Consider the following 27,500-nt stretch of genomic DNA (forward strand, 5'->3'; position numbering starts at 1 on the left):
TTCGTTATTCTCACACTGAAAAGGCCTAGATTTAGCCTTGGTTCTAAAACCGAGACGAAAACCGATAACGAGAAACGCTTGTTGATGTCGATTGCATTAGCTGTAAAAATGCACACTTACCGTAAACAGAAATCCATTTCTCGAACCAAGTCACTGGCCGGGCTCACGATGATGGCGATTTCGATGTTCAAGTAAATACCAATCCATCAGGCTGTTCAATTGCTTCTCCGAAAAAAAAACTGTGTTAAACACTCTCCCTTGGCCCCTCAGTGTCTTATTTTTTATTTATTTCAGCACATAATATTTATTAAAAACACAGAAATCCTCCTACGGCCACCTCTCTAACAACTTCGCACGAACCACTCTCAGTGTGCTCTCTCCGGGAGCCTCAACGGTAAACTGACATAACCTGCCGCCTCCCGCCAGCGTCCTGCCCCGTGCAGACTCAGCAACCGCAGCCGCTGGGCGACATTCCCCAACCCCAACCACGGCGGCGCCTTCAGGCAAATCACAGTTGGCAACTCTCTCTCGAGTTGCCTGAGAGACTTCTGGTCCCCTGGTTTCCTGTTACTAACACTAATTGACTCTTTTCTGATGATACCTTTTCGGTGATGAAATCATACCTTTCTGGAGAGAAAATCTTGTGGAAAATAACGGGAATTTACCAGGACTCATGAGATGCTCCTTGGCGCCGTGAACACTCATCGAATGGGCAACGGCGACGACGATGACTCAACACGTTTATTTGTGGTCAACCGATGATTGTTCCCTAACTATTGTGCGCCTACTGGCCATTTAACCGAATGAAACGACAGGAAGTGAATACTTTCCCTATGGAGGTTTCTTTTATTGTAAATGGTCATCATATCGAGGCAGGAGGTAATATGAAGAAGTCATCAAATGCTGGAAATACCGCAAACAGCGAAAGTGTCTCTTTACGCTGGCGGTGTCTTTTTATGTGATTTTCATGGGATCAATCATTTTCCAGCAAATAGTTGAATAATGTAATATGAGCATTATCACTCGCTCTTTGAGAACACAAAGGAAATTCAAGAACTTGATTCCCAAGCCTACTGTTCTTTCCCTCTTCTAACCTGAAGAAAACAGTTACTTCTCCTTCAAATAAGATGACTTTCTCCTCTTCCCAAAATCCCTAACTTTGACACGATTCGCTTACTCATTCACACTTAATAATCAAATACTTCATAACTCTCAATCAAAACTTTTGTTTTGACTCAGTTAATTTCCGCTTACCGTTTGATCGAGCCCTGTTTCTAGGGATCCTACTGAATGTCTTGTGTCTGTTTTTTATGACATATACCTTTTCTCATATAGCATCAGCACCTTGAGAGTTTATGTGTGTGACTCCTTCCTTTCTTCTTGATCATTAACTGTGTCCCGTCAAACAAATATATGACAAGATAACATTCATATCCTTCACAACCTCGTTCGTGTAAATATATGCATACTTGCATATTTATACAATGATGTCTAGAAGATGAGTGAATAAGGAATAAATCACTTTAATCACATACATGTTTGACTTCAATCCCAAATATAAAAAAAAGTGCCTCGAACAAACTTCTGCCAGAAAAGGCAAAACTCATCATAACTGAGTCTCGCTGTTTATATGGAAAATCAGTGGCCCATCCCTTAGAATGCCAGTTTATATGAAGGCCACCAGTGCTGAACGAGCAATCAGTGCAAGATGTAAAAGTTGTGATTCCTTCAGGAGGAGGAATGTAGCTGCCGCTTTCGTCAGAAAAGCCATCACCCCACTCACCGCCCCCCACCCACACCTGGAGCTTCATCACAACTCACATTGAGCTGGACTGTGGTCGGCTATTTTCTGATCAGGAGCAGTAGCTTCAAAGACAACGCGATTACCTCACAGAATGAAAATAAAGACGAGTGAAACACAGTAAACATATTTTAAACAGTTTTAGTCTGAACGAAGCCATGAAACAAAAAAGCTGAGAGAATCATAGTAAGAGAAGAAGCTAAAGTTAACAATAACCAAGTACCATTATTACAGTTTACAGTTGACTTCTTTTTTGTCTTCGGTCTCATTCTACCGAAGGCAGTGTGAAACCTAAAATGCATTTGTTACATGCGCAATCGTGAAGATGCGTTTTATACATTCTTGCAGTTGCAACATTGAAGGAGCTTCTTAGCTCAAATCAACCAACAAAGATGAGTTACGCCTGATCGGATGCCAAATATTAAAGCAATGGGTAATCAAGCACTCTTCAGCAAGAGGGAGAACAGCGCGTCTCTCCGCCAATCCTGCACCGTACTAACCAAGGCATGTTAATTTTTTTTGTAATAGATATAAAAGGCAAAGCTACAGGAGATCTCAGGCAGCAATATTTAGCTATTTCACTCCAGAATGCATCATACAACACCCGTTGTCATGATAAACCTCAGTGAGATCATTTTTACAGAAAACCACCAAAAACTAAATTATAGCAGCAGCACAACAGTTCTCCTGTCGAAAAAGTGGTCGATCGCCATTATAACATATCTCTTGGTATCTATTTCCTCTACAGCAATCCAGTGTCATTCTTTTTGACCAAGGTTAAAGCAAATCCATAAGAGTAGGTGGTCAAACTTTAGTAATCTTACTCAATCCAGAAAATCTCATTTAAAGACCTCCAAATTCCTTCATTGTGCCGGAAAGCTGCTGAACACGAAAGCTTCAGCATATCTCTCTCCTCTCTCTCTCACACACACACACACACACACACACACACACACACACACACACACACACATATATATATATATATATATATATATATATATATATATATATATATATATATATATATATATATATATATATATATATATATATATATATATATATATATATATATATATATATATATATATCTCACACATATCCACAGGTGAAAAATAAGAGACAGGGTGTAGGTCCTGACCGGTTTCGGCTTTATTTTCAAGCCATTGACAAAGGACTGATACATAGTATTAGAATTCACGAGTATATATACTACAAAGACAGTACTGACGAACATACACACAACCGTTTGAGACTGCAGATCCACCCACAGGCAGGTGTCAAGGTAGGAGTGGCTTTCAAAAATCATTAGGCTAAAATTTACAATAAGTTCTCAAGGGATACTACCGCTTAGGTACAAGTCCACACTGACAGGTGTCAGGAGGCGGGGTTGAACATCTCATTACCACTACTGCCCCCTTTACTGTGTTTACAAATATAATAATCCTATTTTTCATATATCTCTACAGCCAACCTTAAAATTTAAACAGTGTGGAAGGATTGGGCATGAATGATCAAACTGTTATTTGTTGGTTTCCTGTAAACTTTCTCCTTTAATTCGGTGTCCTTTTTAACTACACCTGTATCCAAGAAACTGATGCATCCATTACTTTCTTTTTCCAGGGTGAATTTTATGGCTGGTACCAAACATTTATTTGTGTTGAATGTCATCAGTATTGTAATGAGTGTCCCAAATTGCAAATGAATCATCTACATATCTAACCCAATAAAAGTTATCTGGTAAAATAGCATTGGCAATGCGGCTTTTGAAAATTTCCATATGTGTGTATATATATACATATATATATATATATATATATATATATATATATATATATATATATATATATATATAGATATATATATATTATTACATAGAACAGGTGATAGGCAACTACCCATTAGTAGGGTAAAAGACCCCATTTTGGCTCAACCTCAACACCCAACCCCAAATTGGCTCATAGACAATAAACCCCATAAGGTCGCTTTCTTCTTAACATAGATCATTCCCAGTTCTGCTGCAAAACCTGCAACATAATAGGGCACGCCACTAATTGGCCTGGGTGCCCTAGCAAGCAAAGAGCAGTGGATACTGTCCATTCTCCACAAGGCTCAGCCTTCCACAAGAGACAGGAAACCCTGTCTCCCATCACCATGGGCACACCAAGAGGTATGGCACCTCCGGTACTGTCCCAGGTCCATCAGACCCCAACTCTCTCCCAGTGCCACTTGGGAGCACTAAGCAGTGCCATGCTCCATCCAGCCCGGACGTAGAGCCATCATAAGAATTAACCTCTGCACCTGGCCTGAGCTAGTGCCACCTAACCAAGGATCCTCCTACAGGAGATCCTCCAAACTGCATGGAGCTTAATACAGCCCATTGCCCAACTCGAGTCCATGATTCTTCTTTGCCATCACCTCTGTCGGCCGAGGATGAACCTCCGGCAGACCTCACTGTTACATCTCTGGCCGACCAGGAACTGCCTGGCCAGGAGTCAGTCTGGAGTCTTACCCTTACGACGGCTGTCGCAGCAGCCGGAGTGAGGGCCTCCCCTGCAGTAGGTTCTACCTCTACAACGGTTGCTGCAGCTGCTGAAGTAGGGTGTTCGCCTGTAGTCCCTAGGGCTACCACTGCCTCTGCTCCTGACTCCGTCACGTCCTAGGACTGGTGCAGCCAGGCCCTGGAGAAATAAGAAGAGGAAGAAGGGATGTAACAAATTCACAAACTAACCAAAGAGCTACATGCTCTCCTTGGCACCTGTGCTCTAGGTACAGTGTCACATTCAATTCCAGAGTGATCCTAGCACCTACCCAGAGAAGGTAGCCAGCCTGATCTCTTCCAGTAGATTAACCCTCTAACCCCTAGAACTTGTACTACTAAGCCTCACCTAAAGGTCATAATTACCTCATCAAATTTCCATCCTGGTACACTACTAATCACTCATCACCCTCACGCATCAATACCTCATCTTACGTATTTTAACAATTCAGGTTCAAAAATCCTCCATTACTGTGTACCGCATTCTGGAATGATTGCGTCCTCTTAATTAAGTTCATAGAGTACGTTAGGCTAAGTAATTTAGTACCAGGGCATTAGGGTAGTACCAAGTAGAATTTTCAAAGTAACCATACATAGGGATAGAGTAGCCTGTCGTCACAGACGACCAGTAGTTCTCATTCTCATTCTGTTTTCAGAATGAGCTGCCAACGGGGGGAAGGCTACCCCAACCTCAAGTTCGCACCTCATTCGCATCTAGCTCCTATAGCGGACAGACGTGTCCACCTCTGAATTGTTTTCAGCCCTTTGTTCATCATCGCTGGTTGGAGCCCTCATCAGACATACACTACATGCGCAACCCAACTAATGTACGTCTCGAAAGTGCAAATTCCAACCAACCCCTATTCTCCAAGACGAATCTTGCTATTTTCCTTTTCAAATTTCCATTTTCTCACTCCTCTAACCATCACCCTTTGTCAACCCTCGTAAGCACGTGCCACCCCTGTGACCTGTCCAAGATTAAGATCTTCATCGAGCATTTTATTTAAGCACTAGAGTCCTCCCCCTATGTGTGATTAAAGATAAACACCCTCCATAATGCATTAGCCATAATGTTGTGCAAGAAGTCTTTGTCTTTATGTTGTATATAAATTGGAATTCATTTCCAGATTGCAAACTGCTGACTCCGTGCATCCCTGCCTCCTTGCAAGCGCTTTTATTACCAGAGATCATCAATGTGGAAACCAGCTTTGCATTAAATGTTAAATTCGGCCATTTTATCATATTGTGAATGTTAGAGTAATGCAGACGGCACTCAGCGCTCTTCCACGTGGCCCATATGCCTTTCAGTAATCTCAGGCCATTCAATATTTTCTTTGTAAATAAACTAAATTTAGATTATTAGCTGAGTTTCCCTGGCGACTTTCCAAGCATAAAACAATCCCTTACTCCAGGTATTTCCTCTTTCCCCTTACGTGTTTTACAGTTGTGTTGTAAAAATGTATATATATATATATATATATATATATATATATATATATATATATATATATATATATATATATATATATGTATATATACATATATATATATATTATATTTAATTTTTTCTTTTTTTGTTTATTGTTACCTGTTACCAAAGTAAAGATGTTATTGTTATCTTTGTAACGTTTGTTATAGGTTGTAGCTTCTTCTTATTTGAATTAGTTTATATGTTCTTTATAGTTGCTTTATCATTTTATTGCTTTGTTTGTTGTTAGTTGTTAGAGTCTCAGGAGGCTTAGGAAGACACAGTGCAGTTTTCTTACTTCATTAACGCACTAGTGAAATAATACAGTATAACTACAAAGTAAGTAAAATGACTACGAATCAAAGTATGAGCCTTTCTTGAATCTTCTTAACCCACAACTGGTGAGGCTCTCGACTTCACTCCAATAAGGATCTTGGCTATTCTCTATCTTCTGTCCCCCCAAGCTTCCTTTCTCGAAGATTCTTCAAAGGATGTGTCCATCCCACTAGTAGGCGGACATTTGCTTCTGTTTCGCCTTGTAGTCGTTCTTATTGGTTGAAGATTATCTATCAACGTCCCTTGGGTGTGATTAATTGATTTAATTCCTCCTTTGTTTGTGGGTGGGGCTAATGACGTCACCGGAAGTCTTCAAGTTCCAGCGAATGTTGAAAGGTCATGTTACAGGTGAGACGGGTATACAGTTTTTAATGGTTGCGCTTAGATTATTCTGGCACCAGTGTTTTGGCTACATACTCACAACACTACCTGATCGTTACTCTCTCTCTCTCTCTCTCTCTCTCTCTCTCTCTCTCTCTCTCTCTCTCTATCATTTGTCTGTTAATGATTCTCTCTCATTTCTTTTTCTCTTTTATATTTACGTTATTCCTAACCAATATTCTCCTAGCTGTCATTACATCACTTGTTCACCTACCAAACATTGTCTTCAATGTTTTATTAAACATAATAAAATTGATACAACAGTAATAATTAAATTGGCAACAAAATGTAATAATGGACATAATAAAAATTGTTTTTCAAATAAAGGAGGAAAAGACATAAGTTCTCTCAAATATTCTTTTAAAAAAATAATCATATTAAATATCAAACATATCAAATTATAAGTATACTGATTCTCATAAGTACATTAAATGAACATTCAGAACAATAAACATATGAAATTATTATCATGTAACAAATAATGTTAACATCAAATGTCAATTACTGTTCATATCTTTTTATTTCTACTATTATAATAAACAAAACAACAGTTACTTCTATTATCACTAGATTTACTAATGATAAAATTGGGGATACATTTTCCTTGTAGAAAAATAGTCATCAACATACTTCAAGTTTTCAAGTTTCTTTAATTCTAATTGAGACAGTTTGAATTCTTTTATCTTATATGAGTAATTTTTATATGGTACATGTTTGTTGATTTCAAATGTTGTCAATTTGTTCGGTTCATAGTACAGATGGTTGGCTATTATCAGTTGACATAATGTTGTAAATGATTTAACATTTTTAAACCTTACCTCAGTGGACATATTGCATATAATTTTAGCAACAATAGTATTTTGTGGAAATACAAAAATTTCTTGATCCAATACAAGTACTTCAAAAGTTTTATCATACTCTGTGTTAGCACGTTCATGCAAAATGTCTAGTATAACCTTTATTAATGATTATTTGATTGTTAATTAACATAGAAAATGGGTATATAGTAATGAGTGTGTTTGTGATCGTAGTATTGAAAGGTACAATTAGAATAATTTTATCAAAAAAGACTTTGGCACTTATTAAATTGTAATACATGAATACTGGGTGTTTCGAAATTAGAGCACCCCCATAGAACAAATGTAAAGTTATGAAGTTTTCTGCTATAGCCTATCTCCAAGTACATGATATTAAGTTTCTATTAAGCTATTTTTCATTATACATTTCTTGTATTTTCAGACTGAGTGACGGAGTTAGATGGATTGACCGAGTCCGGGCTATAACCTTCAGAGAGGCCAGGGATGCTGGCGCATCGTTCATTTCACGTTCCTGGATAGCTAAATACATTAAAAGAGATGAATCCTTTGTTAAAAGGAACTGGAACAAAAATCCATTTGACAGTCATCGCAAAAAGAGGCATGATAAGGCACCATATTTCAAGGCTCTTCGAAACAGTGGTATCGATTTCTTCTCATCAAGTGAATTTCAGGTTAGGTAGCTCCCCTGACCTTAATGTGTGTGAAAACATTGGTAGTATCTTAAAGGATAGTGTTGAAGCATGCACAGTGAACTATGATGGTATACCAAGCCTCGACAACCTGCAAAGAGAGGTGACTGAAGTTCTCAGGGAAATGGAGTTTTAGTCTCAGCTTTTTTGCGATTTGCTGAAATCATACCCCTCAAGAATGCAGGCTGTGGTACAGGCAGATGGAAGCCACACAAAATATTAAATACTCTGAGAAAAACTTAAATAAATACTTGTTCTGAATTACTTTTGTTTTTTGTACATATCAATTTTAGTTTATGCTGTAGAGGGGGGGGGGGGGGGGGGGGTTCTAATTTCGAAACACCCTGTACATATTTCACAAGTGGTTTAAAGTGTTTCTCTCCTACACAGAATTTAATGATGTCTTCTAACTCTTTATGAGTGATTAGTGTTGGGCTAAAAATACCTTTATAAGCAAGCAGAATGGCATTTAATGTATTCTTATGTTCGTGTAATATCACTTCACTTTCTTGAGCAAATGTATTTAAAAACTGTTTTCCAATTAGGTGAGTTCTTTTGTTACGTTCGGATTGACTTGATTTATAAGAATTTTCAGTTTTTCTGTTTGTTCTGCATTTTGATTTTGTGAGGCAATCACTTTTTTATCACGTTGCCTCTTGCTGCTGCCCACATTTTCCCAGTCTGTATATTCTTTCTTTTTCATCTTCTACATTTGCTTCGGTACCAACCCCAAATAATGTGTTCAATGCAGTTCCAATTTAGGGTAAGAGGAATCTCTTTGATCTCTTGTTCACAGTATTTTTTATGTCTGTATTTACTTTTTCTAACAAATGTATAACACTATTATTGTCACCCTTCTGTATTATTACTTTATATCTGTTTGGAGTTGCCTTAATGTGTCTTCACTGTTTAACGCTGTTTTTATGTCGATAGAAATTATTCCTAAGTCTCTGATCATTTTGACTTTCCCATGTATTTGGAGTCGATGACCTAAGTTGTTGTGACGCCATGGTACATTTTTGCATTAATCAATCAATCCCATGCATTTGTAGCAATGATCCCTTTCTTATCTCCACCTCTGAAGAGATGAGTCCAATTATAACTAATGCTATGATGAGCCACATTTTTGCATCTGTAAGATTTTGTTTATATATAGGTTTCACTACATACATTATATTTATGATATTTTCAGCCCAACACCAATATGCACATACATATATACATATTTAACTATGTCGGTTTCGTAGATTATATTTTCTGTTAACAACATTATCTATAGCATTTTCATGTTATCCATAACTTTAGTGGACCATGGATCTGTTTTAACTACTTTTATATGATTCAAGTGAACTACTTTTTCCTTTAGATCACTTTCATTAATTACTCTGTATTTGTTTAATTTTGACACTTCAACAACTCTATATGGCCCAGTAAACTTGAGACAAGCCTTTACATTTGGTCCTTCTTGAACATAATTTTGTACATATGTTTGAGTGCCTAGCCAAGCGTACGAGGTGAAGTTCATTTGGGAGGGCAACACCAAATTTGCCCGAATTTTAAACATCACAAGTTTTTTTTTTTTTTTCTTTCTTCTTTTTGAATCACCATATTTGTGTATCAAATACCAACAGCTGTTAAATTATGTACAGCAGGTAAATTTAAAGAGTTAAGCAAAAATACGTAGCTATTGTTCTATTCTTTATTCAGATTATATGCATGCATCGTCTTATGTATGCTTTCAAACCGAAATTCACACAAACAAATTAACGCCGAGGCAACTTTTAAGATATTACACAACTTACAAAAGGAACATCCTATCAATATTTATTTTTGCACTATTTTTCACGAAAAAAGGCATGACTAGCAAGATCACCAACTATGTGAAAATATCCACAAATCAGGCTTGGAGCAAATACATATCCTTTATATGAATTATAATAATTACAGTTATAATTACCTGTGCTATTATCAAATTACAGCTACATTTACAATGAGGGAACATCTCAAACACAAATATAATAAAAATTAATTTTAAGCATTAAAAATTTCAGTTACAAATACATGACCATAGAAAATAAAACATAATGCAGATAAAAAATAATATGTGAATTTGGTCTTTTAAAATCAATTCATACAACAAAATTAATAAGTTGTAAAATCCTTAGTACAACAACAAACGAAACATTTCTAAAATTTTAGACCTAAAAAATTAACGTTAGCATGACCAATTCTCATCCGAAGATTACTTCATATTTGAACAAATTCAGTTGCAGTTAATATTACCAATTGATAGAAATAAAGAATTATAAGTATAATTACGTAAATGTGTAACTAATTACTTTTATATTAAATTATCATTACTCCAAGCCTGTAAAAATAGTCAAATACACAAGAATATCTTTATTACACTACATTTTATAGCATATTCAGAGATAAATTAAAAGAACATTTTGTCCCTCCCCTTTCGTTTGCCAAATACAACTATTATGGTGTTCATATCCTCCTGGCGTAACCTCTTTCAATGCCTGAATGTTGAGACCCTATCCTGACCCATAGCGGATCTAAAGAAAGTCTTGAGTCTTCTCAAGCACGAGAATGACCTCTCTGCTGAACAAGATGTAGCGGGTAAGGTTGGTGCCAGAGTTTTTGCCATCTCACTGAAGTGTGGCAAAGTTTCACACAGAGAAATGAGTAAAGATACCTTATCACTTTACTTACAGTATTCAAATCCACGTCTTCCAGATTGTGAAAAATGGTAGTTTCAGCCATTAGGATGTCTTTATCCACATTGTAGAATACAGACACTGCCTTGATATCATCCTCTACTGCGTTCCCTAATATCATATTTGCCAGGGATGTCAGGATATGTGTATGCCTGCTTGCAAATCTCTCTCTCATTTCAGTGAGAACTCTAAGGCATCATAGTAAGAAATCCTGGCTCTTTGATGGTCTGTAAAGGAGATGGGTTCTTCAAGAGTTTCTCCTGAGAGTGCTTGCAGCCTCTTGGATGATTTCTTTTGGCGCTTCTTAGTTTCCACCTCTTCAATGTCTGTTGCAAATTCAATCATGTTTTTTGCAGTTTTTCTGGCCTTTTCCCATATGAAAGAAAACAAATCTTCCTCCCTGCGCTTTTTGAGGGTTTCTAGTGTAGCATCACAAGTGAACTTTGCAGTCATCACGTCAGCATCATGACCCTGCAGGTATCTAGCCAGGGCATTGTGTTGTAAAAGATCACTTTTAAAGTGTGCAAGCCAAGGATGAACTGGAACTCAAGCATAGCTTTGACAACAACCTTTGCATCCACAGAGTTTTAGGCTTTTTTTTTTTATTAGACAACTCTATTAGAGGAAGTAGAATTCTCTCAGGTTGTTGCTCTACAGCTTTCACAACCTCCCGTCTACAGGACCAGCGTCTCACTTAGAAACTTCAATTTGATATATGGACTATATAGTGTTAGGTCAATATATGGCATGTGTACAGAACGGAGAACATTCTCTCGCTTAGGTGTATTAAAGAAGTTGTGGATGGACTGGACCACTCCAAGAGCATTCCTGATGATAGTATTTTCCTGCAATGTATCCTGTATTGCAAGGTTGAGTTAGTGCCCATAACAGTGGAAATAGATGGCCTTGGGTGCAACCTCTGCTTTATGTACTTATTTGTACCTTTATATTCATTACTAACTGTGTTGCCCAAGTAAATTAACAGGCAATAATGCTTTGGAAATAATGGTTAGCATAATTACTGTACACTAGCTGTAGCCCATGGTTGATAATTAATGATAAAAAATACATATACATAATGAACGATATACGATATCTAACAGAAAATTATAATAAAATCATCGGCACAACGATTTAAAGGGACTTTTCAAGACCCTGTTCTCCAACTATGAAATCAGCAGTTTATTTTTCCTTTTATTCTTGTTATTTATATATCTTTTATTTTTATTTTTTTTCATATATAAAATAAAAAATTCCTTCCCCGAATGCCCGAATATCTCGACCGATTTGCCCGAACTTTAGCCGATTCCCGGACCCAGGTAGCCCAATTACGGCCATGTCTCGTTTAATGGTATGTTTATTACAATATTTGGCATAAGTGTTATGAACCTCTTTTAATTTTACCCTTGTTTCCATGACTGTCTTGTAAGTACGTCTAGTCTTCCATGCAACATAGTCATCATAGTTATAAGTATGTCTGGGTGGTGTTGCATAGTCTAATAATGTTTTAGGCATTCTTTTCTGATACCCATATAGCAAGTAATGTGGGGATCCTCCTATTGTTTCGTTTACAGTATTATTCAAGTTATTTTACTATTAGTTCGTTCTACTGCTCCATTAGAACTGGGTTTATTAGCGGTTATTTGACACTTATTTCTTCCATTAAATTCACATATTTTCTTTAAAAGACCACTAGTAAATTCAGCAGCATTTTCTGAAAGAAGAACTTGTGGACATGAATGCCTTGTAATAATTCTAGATTTAAGAGGTTCTGCTGCATCTCTGTTTCTTACTGGTACGATTTCTACATATCTAGTTAGATAGTCTAAGAAGACTAATATTTGTTTATTTCCTCTAATAGGCTTTGGAAATAGACCTAAAATGTCCATAGTTACTACTTGAAATAGATTTAATTCTGATGGATATTTTTCCACGTGGAGCTTTAAGATTTACTTTACCTTTGTGTTGATTACAAACTATACAGTTTTGTACAAAGATTTTGGCATCTTCACTACATTTTGGCCAAAAATAATTTCTGGTTATAGTTCTTGTTGTCTTTTTAATTCCTGGATGTCCTGCTAACTTATATGAGTATGTTAGTTCTAAAACTTCTCTGATTCGTGTTTTTGGGATGCATAGTCGGAAACAACCATTTTTCGCCGTCGGCCTTCTATGCAACAATCCATTTATTAACTGAAAATCAGGTTTTAAGGATTCATCTAGTAATTTCTATCTTACTATTTGTCTGATTTCTGCATCTCTTTCTTGTTGTATCTTTGCTCTTTTTAGATCTCAATCTACTACTTGACAACTAAAATTAAGGGTATTAACGGTAATACATTTTTATGTTTCTTCTTGGGATCTGGATAATGCATCTGGCAAGGTGTTCTGGGGCGAGTTCTAATACACTAATGAACCATCTATTGAACTTCATGTTGTTGGTAAAGGCTCTATTTTTAAATAGTTCACAAATGGGTTTGTGATCAGTAAACACATTAACTTTATGACCCAAAAGTATATGTCTAAACTTCTTTAGACCCCAATATAGAGCTAAACACTCTTTCTGTGGTACCTACTATAACGTCTTTATGCTTGGTTTAAAACTCATCTAGCATAATATACTGCCCTCGTCCTAGTTATAGCCTTTTGTAACAATACAGCTCCTAGCCCTGTACTCGAGGCATCACAAGCTAAGTAAAAGTCTTTGGAAAAATCTGGGTAGACTAAAAAAGGGTTTCTTATATGGAATTAAATTAATTAAAGGGCATCACTCCATCAACTTTTAAGTCTAAGTATTTCCCTGGTTCTAACTCACTTCAACAAAGCTGAAGGAAAACAGCTCAATTGCCACTTTATATTTCCAACTAAATAATATTCAACATATTAGTGGAAAAAAAGAAAACCCTTATAAAAATTTTGAAAACAAAAATTCCTTAAACTCAAAATTTATAAGTGAAATTTACAGTCTCATAGAAATTTACTATTATTTAAAAAAAACACAAAGTTTAATTAATTCTCGAGTTAATTATTAAGTAAAATTAAATCAAAATTAATTTATCACAAAAATCAAGAAATTAAATTACTCAAGTAAATTTCAAAGTGTTAAGTAACAATTAATATATGAAAATTAATTCACAAGTGTTAAAGAACAATCAAATTTGCAATGATTAACTAATGAAAACACTTAATTTAATGAAATTGTAAATGTTAATGCAAAAAAAATGTCGAAAATACCAAAATTACAAAAACACTAAGAAAACATTAATAACACAGAATAAAAAAAAACACACTTCAATAATAAAAATGGATAAATGCACACAAAAACATAAGGTTTCAAGAGGTTCACACGTATCTTCCTTTGTTGGTTTCTTCTTTCTGGTGTTTCAATCACATAAGTTCTATCACTTCCCAATTATCTTGTAAGGACCTTGAAATTTATTGATGAGGGGAAATCTCTTGACAGGTAGGAAAACTAACACTTGCTGACCAACACTGAATGTAGAATCCTGCGACACAGCCGCCACCAGTGTGACGTTCAGGGTCATTTCTAGCTAAAGGTGGACTAGACAATTGCCACCAGGGGACCCCGGGGTAGCTTGGAAAATTAAAATCACCCAAGTCACCCGGGGGCCCCAATGAAAAGCTGAAATTTCCCTTTGCTTGCTAAATTTGATCCTGTCATGAAGCAACACATTGAGCATGTTGATAGTGGCCAGTTCAGTCATTCCAGCTATCTTGGAAATATCATCCAAAATGAACTTATTGCCTCAATCAGTGGGGAAAAATAATGGACACAGAGGTGACTGAGATTAAACATTCCAAATATTATTCAGTTCATTTTGGACTGTACTCGCAATGTAAGCCACCAAGAGCAGATGTCAGTTATCATAAGGACTGTTAAAATGGACAAAACACTAGAAATCAAGGAACATTTTATGGGATTTCTTGTAGCTTCTGAAACAACAGGTCTTGGTTTGTCATCATTGATTTTGAAGAAACTGATGGAGCTGAATATTCCCTTTGATTTTTGCAGAGGACTTCTTGAGAAGAACCCTCGTGCTCTTTATGTTCCATGTGGGGGCACATTCCCTAAACTTGGTGGTATCTGATGCAGCAACAGCTTCAACAGATGCCATCAGCTATTTTGGCAATGTATATAAACTGTACAGCCTTTTTTCAGCATCACCACAAAGAATGGCAATCCTAAGGGAACATGTCACTGTTGCACTCAAGACTTAGAGTGACACAAGGTGGGAAAGCCATATTAACAGTATAGAAGCTGTGCGGTACCTGGCTTCTAATATAAGGGAAGCTTTGCTGATGATCAGGGAGGTCAGATCCTCTGACCAAGATTGAAGCCCAAAGTATGGAAGAAGAGGTGGGGTCATGCCGATTATCATTTGCACAGTCATAGGTATGACATTCAACACCATGTGGACCATATCAGCAAGCTCCTGCAGTCTCCCAAAATGCAGCTTGATGTGGCAGTTGACCTCCTCACTAAAACAAAAACATATCTGACTAACTACAGAGGAACTGGCTTTGCTTCAGCTCAGGCCTCTGCTAAAGACATGTGTGAGGAAATTAATGTAGACGCTGTACTCAAAGAGAAAAGATTAAGAAGCACAAAAAAAGTGCTTTGCTTATGAAGCCTCAGATGAGCCCATTGCAGATGCCATGAAGAGGGTAAAAGCAATATTCTTTAATGTTGTTGTTGACACAGCCATTGAATCCTTAACTGATAAGTTTGAAACACTGGGTGAAGTGAGACACGGATTTGGAGTGCTGCTCAATTTCCAAAGACTGGATGATCAGGCATTGAGCAACCAGTGTGACAACCTCTGCATGACATTAAGAACTGGAAATGAAAGTGACATTGATGGAAAGGAACTGGCTGTGGAAGTCAAAAACTTGCCAAACTTACCCTCAGATAACATAACTGCTCTTGAGGGCCTCACCTTTATCCACAAAAAACATTTGGAGGATCTGTATCCCAATCTGTGGGTTGCCCTGAGAATCGTCTGCACTCTGCCTGTGATGTGGCAGTCTCAGCAGAGAGGAGCTTCTCAAAGCTGAAGCTCATCAAAACATACCTAAGGTCTTCCATGGTACAGGGTCGACTCACTGGTCTTACAATAATCATCATCAACCATGAGGTGGACAAGCAGGTATCATATGAGAACATCATTGATGACTTTGCAAATAAGAAAGCGAGGAAGCAGACTTTTGAGGACAATACATTGTCACTGTGAATAATGTGAATTATTAGTTGTTTTTCTGGTAAGTGTGTGACTGTGATGTTAATCAAGCATTATTTTAATTTTTTTTTATTATCTTTGCACTTTGAAATAGATGCGAAATAAGTAAACGTGAAGTGTAATAGTTTCTTGCATCTTAGCAGACCATCTAAAGGGCTAGGAATCGCTTCATCACAGTTTGACAACCCCTCAGGGATAAATGAAGTACCTACCTACCTATCTATCTAGGGGTCCCCAAACAGAATCTTGCCTAGGGCCCCCACAAAGCTATAAACGGCCATGGTGGCGTTTGATAAATTGAAAGCCTTTTAGTTTATTTAATTCTGTTTAGTCATACCTAAAGTTTCCAGTGCTGCGTTTTCTTTATGAAGAGAATAGAATCAATGCATAGAAAATGTTTTACTAGCGTAGACTGCTTTATATCTGTTCTAATTCTGGCGCTTAATGTCAGATCTCCGTTAGTTTTACCATAAGATATTCCTTGTTTTTGGTACAAATGAATGTCAAATGATTGTAAATGTTTATTGCTGTGCGATGCTTGGTTAAGATTGCCTGTTTATATGTTATTACACCATTTTGAGTGATTTCCCGCCAGTAGAATGCTCTAGAAGCTTCAACAGGACGTACAGATGTCTGTATTTAATTCAATTAAGTTGTACAAGTTGATTTAATGGAATTTAATTAACAATTGATAGCGAAAATTGATGTAATGATTTTTTATTTGGTTATTGAAGCTGTGAAAGGTGTGACTACGAATGTAATATAGCCTAATGTTGTTTATGTGTTTTCCGTTCGTAAACAATGAGCCCCGTAGCCGAGGGCGGCAGATTTTATGTTGTTGGTTGGCTTCTGCCCAGACAAGTTCTCCTGTATGTCAATCCTCCCTGTGTGGTTGTGCCCTAGTGTAAAATTTATTTTAACTGGGCTTCGCTGGAGTTCAAGTTTCGAACGTGCTTGTAGACTGAAGTATGAATGAGTGTGTTTTGGAGGCACACAGCATTGTTACCATAATTTTTCCTGTCTTTAGTACCGACTTGTCAGCCTACCTTGGGATGCGGTGTAAGTAACAATTTGCATTTTTTGGGGAATATTTTGGTTAAGCCATATTCACTGTTAAAATGTATTAAATTTAAGTATGTTTCATAGTAGTTAAACACTATTTTAAGCTTGTTTTGTAATGAGTTAAATTTTGTTAGTTGAATTTTATTTAATGCAAGAATTTTATCATTCATCAGTGAATCTTATTTTGCTGTTTGCTTGAGGCCACTTGTTCAACATAAACTCAGTACAGTATATTTTTTGTAAAGAATATTGAGAAATTTTATGTCCATGGTACTATGATGAAATGTACTTTGTCATGTAGGCTACCATAGTGCAAATTAATGAATAGTCAATTACAATATTAGGCTGGTAAGGAATTTTCACCACTTTATCTTTGAACATGTTTTGATATTCTTTGCACATCTTGCCAGTTTAAAGCCTACCACATATCAAGGGCCTTATCATGTAGACTTACTGTTTTTGTAATAGTAATTTTTTTCTTTTTTGAGAATAAGTTCCTTATGCATTAGTGTTTCCTGCCTGTTTTCAGAATGAATGTTGATGTGAAGCTGTTTTTCAGAATAGTCACAAGAGGCCTTGTGAAGAGTATTAAATGTAAGGAAACAGCTTTGCGTCATTAATTCACCCCACCACCGAGGTCGTGTCTGACAAGTAGGTTCTATAATAACAATAATAATAATATGTTTTATTTCAGCTCGGGGCCATATACATTGAGTATACAAGATACAGACAGCTAACATACACAATCTAGATACATGAGATATGATAAAATAGAAAAAGAAAAAAAAAATGAATAATCGGCACTTATCCATAATATAGCTGAGGTAGCATAAAAGCTAGTAATCATCATACTGGTAATAACAGTAATAATATTGGTGAGAAAAAAAAAAAATGCATTGCGAGTAATAACAGTTGGTGCACATATTATATAACTCAAATTTCAACTAGAGACCTTAGGTGGTTACAGTAGTCAGGTCCAGAGGGCTTAATACATAAATTAAATGTAAATAAAACTTTAACTTGATAGGAATCACAGTAATAATGAAAAATTAAAATATCAGCTATAAATGTAATAATGACAAAAACTGCAGATGACATCTTGCCAATACAGAGATTAAGTCCTTTAGGGACAAAGGCCTCATTTTCCATCTTTCCCACAATTTAGATCTTCTTCTTGCTTCACTCCTTAGGATGCTTTGTATGAGCGAGTTGCTGCTGTTTCTCACTCGGGTTACCAGACTGGACATTGTTCGCCTAACAATGATTTTTAAATTGTCCAGGTGGTTTTCAATGAACATCTGTGTGGCGGAGTGGTAGCGGGGAGTGTTTGTGAGGCGTCTCAGAATGTCATTGTGCACAACAGTGATGCGTCTCAAGGTCTCGTTGGGTATAGTTCGTCCAGAGGAACACCCATAGATACTGTAGCAGTACGAGCGGAATAGAAGCAGTTTCACGTCTCGGTGACAGAAGGCAAACCTCCTTGCAATCATGTTGCCAGCTGCACATAGTTACGACGCCTTCGTTCAATGTCTGCCGTATCTTTTAGGTCGTTCTCGGTGATAATGTGACCCAAATACGGAAATTCGTGCACAAATTCCAGCCGATGGTTTCCGAGGGAAAATTTGAGGTTCTGCAATATGCTTAAGCGATCTCGGGAGCAGCGACATACACTGGGTCTTGGTTTCGTTGTAGATTATATCAAATTCCTCTGCATATTGGCGGCAGGTGTCGATGAGTCGTTGGAGACCTTGCACTGATGGGGAAATCAGAACCATATCGTCGGCGTAACAGAGGTTGTTTATAGTTGTTTCATTGACGGTGCATCCGATGGGAGCGAGTCAGTTTGACAATTCAAGTCATCTGTGTACGTATTTAAACAGGTAAGGAGAGAGAATGACCCCCTTGCCGGAGCCCGTTTAGGGAGCGAAGGTGTAAGATAACACGTTACCCCATTTGACACAGAATTGCTGTGTGGAGAACCAGCAATGTAAAATGCCAATTAGGTACGAGGGGTGTGTGCCCCTTTTATGCAGCTTCAGGAAGAGCTTCAGGTAGTTTACTCTGTCAAATGCTTTTCTCACATCTACAAAACAAAGGAAAATAGGAGAGGCTGATGATAGGTAGTAATTAAGCAATTCTTTCAGTATGTAGATGCAGGTGTCGGTTGAGTGGTTTGCTTTAAACCCGAACTGGTTGTCAGTGGTGTGTAAAAAGGGGAGAAGTCTAACTAGAAGAACAGACTCAAGTATCTTCGATGCGATCGTTGTGATTGCAATCGGCCGGTAGTTGCCAGGGTCAGCTGCATCCTTTAGCTTGTTTTTGATTAATGGTATCAAGTGAACTAAGTAGTAGGGAGTCTGGAAGAAAACCGAAACCGGTGAATTATGCACGCATTGAATCAGGGCAGCTAGCAAAAATGTAAAGAAATTATCGGATGGCAGAGTTTGAAGGCCTCTGCAGGAAAGACCATCACAGCCGGGCGATTATTATTAGGTAGGCTGTTTATGGCATCGCTGATGTTACCTGGCGTAATACGGTCTGCAAAATGAAATTGAATGTTGTCAGTAAGGAGGTTATCTACATCCCTTCGGGAATCTTGATCATTTATGCAATTCAGGATATTGTTGAAGTGATCGCCCCACATACTTGCAATAGCTTCGTCTCCGACTGCTTCCCCTACTCTCTGTGATAGCTTTTTAGTTTTGGGATTTAAAGACTGGATATCTTTCCAAAGACGAGGATAATCACCAGATTCTAAGTTTCTAGACATTGCATCGGCTCTTAGTTGTTTTTCATTTAGCCTGCAGTGCTTAAGAGCAAGTTTGAACTGCGCTCTCGCCTGTCTCATTAGCAATGCAGTGTGCCCTTCCCTGGGGCTACCATTTTGCCTCACAGTAAAAACATTTCTCGTGAGTATGTATACAGATCTTTAACCAAGTCATTCCATCCAGGTATATTACGAGAATTACCTTGACGAAATCTGTAGGCAGTCCTGCCCGAAGCAAGCAAAGCGGAGATTATGTTCGAATAGAATTCATTCAGATCCCTCTTGTGGTGGTCATTTCTACAATTTGTGTTAGTACAAAGTAAGGCGTCTGCCGGTTGAAACTATTGACCGCAACCTGGTTTCCGTGGTCGCCCTAAAAGTCTCTGGTTTTTCTGTTGGTTTTTAAAATCCCAGTTTACCGCTGGTGGTCGATCAGTTAGGGGGTTCACGGTAGGGAGGGTTGGGGTACTGAATGACACCTGTAATGGGATGTGATCGTAACATTAGACCCGTTGCAAGATCATAGCGAATATTGCAGGTCATAATAGAACTCATGAAGTTGTGGAGAGTGATGCAGTGGTCCAGCCAGGAAGTTTGTAATAGCGTCCGCTCTATTATGTACATATGAATAGGAGGAGGGAGGGAGGAGCATTACATCGCTAATTTGGAGAGCATGATTTTGACAGAAGCGAGTAAGTTCATTATAAAATTGTTTTGTGGGGTGAGAATTAAGGTCCCCGATTATACAAATATGATCAGCAGGAGAATCATGAATAATACTGTGTAATCCCCTAGGATCATGCAGTAATGATCAAAAATTATTGTTATTTTCCCATGGCATATAAACATTAATAATTAGGATAATCGAGTTCCTACTGTCACTTGAAGCCCCAGCAATCTGTCACTCCTGTAGGTCATCACCTTTATCGTATTGTCTAACGATTTGTGCCACAGGAAAGAAAGGCCTCCTTTCGGGCGACCGGCTAGGATTTGATCTGTAACTTGCATCGATGAAGTCGAGAAGGTTCTGTAGTCTTCATGAATTGAATCGCATATGGCAAGGTCATGTGGCCAGAGGAGCGTTTCTTGCAGTGCAATAATGCCCTTCCTTTGAAGTTTTTGCAGAACATGTTTAGAAGAGGAATGTTCCGCTTGAGGCAAAGATATTCCAAGAGATTATGTTTAATGTATCCATGACTACTCACGAAGATGGGAGATGAATGCGCTGATCATTTTGGGTGGATGGGGGGTTATTAGCAGGGGGAGTGGGCAGTCACTCGCTGTGGGGGGTTGGCTGGCACTTGCGGTGGAAATGACCCTGGTTGGAGTGTCAGTAAGTTCCCCTGGGGGTGGTTGATCCCGGATTAGTCTGTATCTTGAAACTAAATATTAGGACCGAAATTCTCGCCTTTAAGAACGTCGAGGGTGTTGAAATAGGCAGGTAATCCTGTAAGCCACTTTATGTTTCAATCCTGCATGGGATTTCGTGAGAGAGAGTGGGTCAGAGCCAGTGAGAAACTTGACTCTTCTCCACTATGGCATCCAGCGTCACCGATGAGCGCAGAGATTGTGAATTACTACGTGGCCACTCTTCTCAGGTGTAGGGTGAGGTGAAACACGAATGTTGGGCTCCGGTCCAGCGGCCAAACGGGAGGTTCTTCTCTTCTTTCTGCTTGTTTGTATCTGCCAGCCGCCAGACCCCTCATGATCAGGTTTCATCTGCATCTACGATGGGGGTTTGGGGGGGAGAGATAGGGTGGGGAGGATTACGAGGGCTAGTAATCATCACCGGGGATATATCTTCCACCGGAGGCACTGGGGAGGGAGAAGAGTTTTTGTCAACAGTCCCCTCGGAACGGGGGGGCACTTCCGTGTTGCTGGGAGGCGAGGAAAAACTGGATGCCGCATTCGTAGTAGTCTGGTGGTATCTGTGCGATTGTCTATCGATCCTGCACTCCTTTGATCGCATCCCAGATCCGTGTGAGGTTATTTGATTCCACCTTTAAGGCTGATTATGGATTCCTGTAGTCCTTTGATCACGTCCCAGATTCTTGATAAATTATCATTTGTCTCCTCAATTTTTTCAGAGTTTTTTCCAATTATTTCTGAGAGAGACTTTTACTGTTTTGAAGGCATTTTCTGCAGTGTGGTACACCGCAGGTAGGCTTAGGTCAGCAGGGCCCTTTGGAGGCAGGTGGTTGTAAGGGTCATCGCGTATATTTTCCACCGAGCAGGTCGCCTTAGCCACTTAGTGATATACGATATTTTTTTGTGAGAGGACAAGTTCTTCGCGGATCGCTCCTTGAGAATGCTCTCTGGTATCAGATCTTTGCATTTCGTATATGCAACGTTGATTTCCTCATCGGAGAAGGCATCGCTGACAGATTGTATAGCGGACTCGACGTCGGAACGGTTCGATTGGTATTGAATAAAGAAAAGACAATTGTTCGCGAGTACGGAACTTGTGTAAGGGGCACAGGCACCGGTAGGTGCCAGGGTCACTTGCGCAACGGTTGGAGGTTGGTCGGGTGACATTTTTGCGGTAAGGGAGGGGTCAAGCACTAACACATACACTGCATTTGCTTTTACCCATCCCAGGACCAATAGGCCTCGAAGAGGCCTTGTGAAGAGTATTAAATGTAAGGAAACAGCTTTGCGTCATTAATTCACCCCACCACCGAGGTCGTGTCTGACAAGTAGGTTCTGGCGGCCAAGGAGCTCTCGCAAGTCTAACCAGGATCCTGTAGGATCTTGCACTGAAACTTCTTAGCTTAGTCTTGGCATCATATCTTCTAATCACTTTCACCCCTTAAGTACTTCATATGCTCTCCTTGGATTTCCTCTTGATTTTCTTCCCAATTTTCTGCAAGAATCTTCAACGGTCCTCTCACTTCTCTACCAAAAATCATCTCATTAGGTAAACAACCCATGCTTTCTTGATAAGCATTCATAACTTCAAACAACAATAAGGGTAAGCCAACATCCCATTCTCTTCCTGACTCAGAACAATACTTTGTCAGCATACTTTTCAATGTCTGGTGGAATCTTTCCAAGGCTCCTTGAGTCTCTGGATGATAAGCAGTTGATAATTGCTGTTTCACTCCTAACAAATTCAGCATATCCTGGAATAACTTGGATGTAAAATTTGTCCCTCTATCACTTTGTACTATTTCTGGTATACCAAACTTGGAGAAAAACCCCACAAGTGTTTCAGCATCTATCTTGGCAGATATGTTTCAAACAGGGATTGCCTCTGGATATCTTGTCACAGGACACACTGATGTTAACAAATACTCATTTCCCTTCTTTGTCTTCGGCAGCAATCCAACCATATCTATAATCTCTTTGCTAAAGGGTTCTCCTCTAACTTCTTTAGGTTGTAAGGGGGCTTTCTGGATTATTTCATTAGGTTTTCCAGCTATCTGGCAGGTATGAAACTCACGACAAAAACTGCTAACATCTCTGTGAAGTCCAAGCCAGAAAAAATATTTCATGATCTTCTCCATAGTCTCGCTGATTCCCAATTGTCCTGATTCGTGAGCTACTACTACCACTTGCTTCCTCAATGGATATGGAATCAAAACTTGATAATGTTCACCCCTGGTATATCTGCAGGTGTATGCTTCCTCATCTGTAAACCTTTCTTTAGATAATAACAGGTAGGAGTTTGTTGCATCTCTTCTCGATCAACAACCCTGAAGAACAAATCAGCTAACGATGCATCCTTCTTATGCAAGTCCATTAGCTTCTCTCTTGTCACCTGACCAACCAAAAGGGTTGAACTTTCAATATCTGCTAACTCAGCTACTGTAGTTTTACTACTGTCTTCAGGAACACTTTGACTACTCAGTCTCTTCAGGAACAACAGGTTCTTCTTCTTCTTCTTCTTAGGAAATCTCCGCTTGGTCAGCACTAGGGTAAACACCACTTCCCTGGAACAATTCTTCTAAGCTCAAAGATCCTTCACTTGATCCTTCTTGGGTGTGTAAATTCAAAATTTCTTCAATTACGTGTGCTGGTAGTTACACAGCTAGGAAACAGGTCGGGGTTATTCTTCTACAACTCTACCGTAGGAATAATCCTCAATGGTCTGTCTGTCACCACAGGATAAGGAATAAAAGGCACACCACCAGCTTCATAACCCAACAGAAAATGTACGCCTCCCACAGCAAGTGAATCCTTCACAGCAAAATCAACATTCACTGTCACCAATTCACATGACAGGTGTAAGCAGCATAAAGGAGTTACTTCTTCTCCTCCTATACCCTTCAAAATAGCTGAATCTCCTGTGAGACTCTTCTCCACCTGAGGGTGAGCACCACGTACTACCACACTGTGGTTACTCCCTGTATCACGTAATATCTTGACTGGTACCTGCACACTTCCTCCTTGAGTTGACAGCATACCCTCATAGATATGGCTTAAAAGCTGCCAAACTGCTAAGCCACTCACTGCTTGAGGTTACATTTCCACTGGTTGCTAAACAGTCAGCTTGTTTAGTTTCAGTCTTCTCTGGAGTCTGATTCTTTCCCACACTGCTCTTCATAGTTTGTTTCACCTGGTCATCTTTTACTACTTGACCAACTGGCTTTGACAGCTGTTGATTCCGGTAACATTCTAGACTGAAGTGTCCTGCTTTTCCACATTTAAAGCAGACAACATTAGGTTTCTGTAACTGTTTTGAAAAATTGGATGAGGGTTTCACATTAGCTTGCTGAAGAACATTACCTTGTATATTCTTGGTAGTATCACTTGTAGGTTTCCCATTAAATTTGTCCCGGAATCTTAGATGAGACTTTAACCTGGGCGTTGTCGATTCTAGTACTTGACATTGTAATTGCGTTTGATACTAATTATATTGTAATCTTCACTCAGTATAGCAGCTTTGTCAAGTTTCTTAACCTTTCTCTCTCTCTCTCTCTCAAATAGGCTCTTATATGTTCAGGAATTCCCCTAAGATATTGTTCAAGAACAACAAATTCTTCTATCTCATCAAAAGTTTTAACTTTAGCAGCCTATAACCAACGTTTAAAACACCTTCCCACTTTATAAGCATAATCTAAGAAGGTTACCTTTTCATCTTTTCTTAAATTTCTGAATCTTTCATTTTAGTACTCTGGGGTCGTGTGGTAAACTTGGAGCACATTGTGTTTAAATACCTTGTAGTCTTTACACTGATCAGCTGTTAAGGCTATATAAGCACTTCTCCCTTTATCAATTAAGACACTTTGTAGCAAAACTGACCATTTATCTTCTGACTATCCCATACCTGAAGTTACATTCTCAAAGTGATCAAAGAATTTATCTGGAGATTCTTCAGTAAACTTAGGAATTAACTTCTACACTCTATCTACATCAAATACAGGGTCTTGATTACCTTGATTAAGGTTAGAAGGTGTCACAGATAACTTAGATCTAGCTCTTATCAGTTTCATATCCCTTTCATGTCTTGTAACTTCTCTATCCTCTTTTATCCTTTTTCTTTTCTCTTTTAATCTTTCTCTTTCCTCAGCCGCTTTTTCTTCTTCTCTTTCTCTTCTTTCTTTTTTCTCCTTGTCTTCTCTTTCTCTTTCAGCTTGCATTTTAAGCTTAATCAAACTTTCTTCTGCTTCAGTGCGTCTAAGCTCTAACATTGCATCACTTTTCTCTTCGTTTTCTTCTTACTTATTTATAAGATTAGCTCATGCTACATTCAACAACTCTTAAGCTAATTCTAACTCCTCTTCGTCAGTTAATCTACCAGAGTCTATCAATGCCGTTACCATACTAGCAGACACAACCACCACATGTCACTGCAAAAGCGCTCCACTGTGCCTTAGTCAGAGTGGTTTCAGATAACACTTGGAGAGAAGGGGCTGCTAAAAATTCTCTAAGTTATCAACTTACAATAAATGAGAAACAAAAACTATATGGTCACTCTCCTAATAAAATATATCCCTAGCACCACAGTATAAACTAGAGTGATAATGTTATCTGTTTTCCAATCAGGAAATAGTTACCTCACAACAGCCAGACACCTGAACCTTCACAGATAAAATACGACTGAATACTGTAAAGGCAACAGTGATCCCTTAAAAACTTATAAAACAGACTAAGTTCACTAAACAGGTGTGAGGTAATCTTATATGGAATTAAATTAAAGGGCATCACTCCATCAACAACTTTCAAAAGTCTAAGTATTTCCCTGGTTCTAACTCACTTCAACAAAGCTGAAGGAAAACAGCTCAATTACCACTCTATATTTCTACCTAAACAAAATTAAATATAGTAGTGGAAAAAAGAAAACATAAAAATTTTAAATCCAAAAATTTATTACTAAACTCAAAATTTGTAAGCGTAATTCAGTCTCAGGGAAATTTACTAATATTTGAAAAAACAAAGTTTAATTAATTCTTGAATTAATTATTAAGTAAAATTAAATCAAAATTAATTTATCGCAAAAATCAAGAAATTAAATTACTCAAGTAAATTCACAAGTGTTAAACAACAATAAAATTTGCAATGATTAAGTAATGAAAACACTTAATTTGATCAAATATAAATGTAAGCACAAAAAATGTGGAAAATACTAAAATTGCAAAAACACAAAGAATACATTAATCACACAGAAAAAAACACACTTCAATAAGAATAATGGATAAATGCACAAAAATCACTTTAATAAGAAAAATGGATAAATGCAAAAAATAAATAGATAAAATCCACCAACACCAAAATGTGAAAAAATGGTAAAAATTTCCTTTGGAATAACCTAAGAACTTTTAGTATTTCAATTACTTTTTTTTCAGTTTAGTGCACTGTACTTATAAAAAAAACTCTTACCTTGGTATACCAATTTTAGAAGGCTTTTTCGAAATCACCAATAAACACTTATACACGAGGTGCCTGTTACACACTTTTACGTCTGTTCAGATTCCACAATTAAGCTCTAAGAAATATTAAATAAATCTAAAAAACACCAAATCTAAAATTTACGAGTGACCAACCACTATATATAAAATCTTTACGTAAATGTGAAATCAAAATTCTCTCATGCAGGGAGAGAGAGATGTTATCTCCTCACGATACGGCTTCAGATCTGAGAATGACAAAATCTCTCTTTTTTGGTAATTAACTGGGCTATACATTTAATATGTGACTGGCTCAAAACGTTTTGGTACCGAAGTCCCTTTGCTAAATCTCTATAATTCTCTTTTAAAACAATAAATAGAGAGAAACTGGGATTACAACTATAAATAACGTTTATTATTACATGATTTAAGACAATAAAGGTCTTTTAAAATAAAAGGGATAATTATAGAATTTTCTTGAATGAAATTAAGTTTCATCATTTCCTTGAGTGATGTCACAAATCTTTCCACATCAAATTTAAGGTACTTGTGAGCCAGCAAATTCTCTTTTGACAAATCGAGAGATATAAGAGTTAATCTACCAATAATATTAGTTTTAATACATGAGAATTGTTTGCTACCAAGATGAAATGAAAGATATCAGACATATGTGAAACGTTTTAGGCAGAATCCTTCTAGAACGATCTTACGAGAGATGATGCAGCTTTACAGAGAAATGGTGAAATCTTCACGTGGTTTCTCGACAAAGACACACAAGTCTGAAACAAGTCATGTACGTTGTATGCCAAAATAAAACGGACAACT

At 37.8% G+C, this 27,500-nt stretch overlaps 2 protein-coding genes across 5 annotated transcripts in view; one reads left to right on the top strand and one right to left on the bottom strand.

The window, feature by feature from the left end:
• LOC135225785 (carbohydrate sulfotransferase 4-like) overlaps window positions 1–473 on the bottom strand; it is a 169,787-nt gene extending 169,314 nt beyond the window's left edge. For 2 of the 4 annotated variants that reach the window (XM_064265263.1, XM_064265259.1), the window contains exon 1: window positions 121–473. In XM_064265263.1, the coding sequence (XP_064121333.1) occupies window positions 121–137 (17 nt within the window). In that variant the 5' untranslated portion in view covers window positions 138–473. The remainder of the gene's footprint in view (window positions 1–120) is intronic. The other 2 variants (XM_064265262.1, XM_064265260.1) reach the window with 1 other exon arrangement.
• Window positions 474–15,144: 14,671 nt separating this feature from the next.
• Window positions 15,145–15,834, top strand: LOC135225315 (uncharacterized). The gene is made up of 2 exons (XM_064264646.1): window positions 15,145–15,172; window positions 15,410–15,834. Exons 1-2 carry the CDS (start codon window positions 15,145–15,147, stop codon window positions 15,832–15,834), a joined length of 453 nt encoding a protein of 150 aa, XP_064120716.1.
• Window positions 15,835–27,500: the final 11,666 nt, after the last annotated feature.

This window comes from Macrobrachium nipponense, chromosome 13 (assembly GCF_015104395.2).
Source record: "Macrobrachium nipponense isolate FS-2020 chromosome 13, ASM1510439v2, whole genome shotgun sequence".
In the NCBI taxonomy this organism is placed as follows: domain Eukaryota; kingdom Metazoa; phylum Arthropoda; class Malacostraca; order Decapoda; family Palaemonidae; genus Macrobrachium; species Macrobrachium nipponense.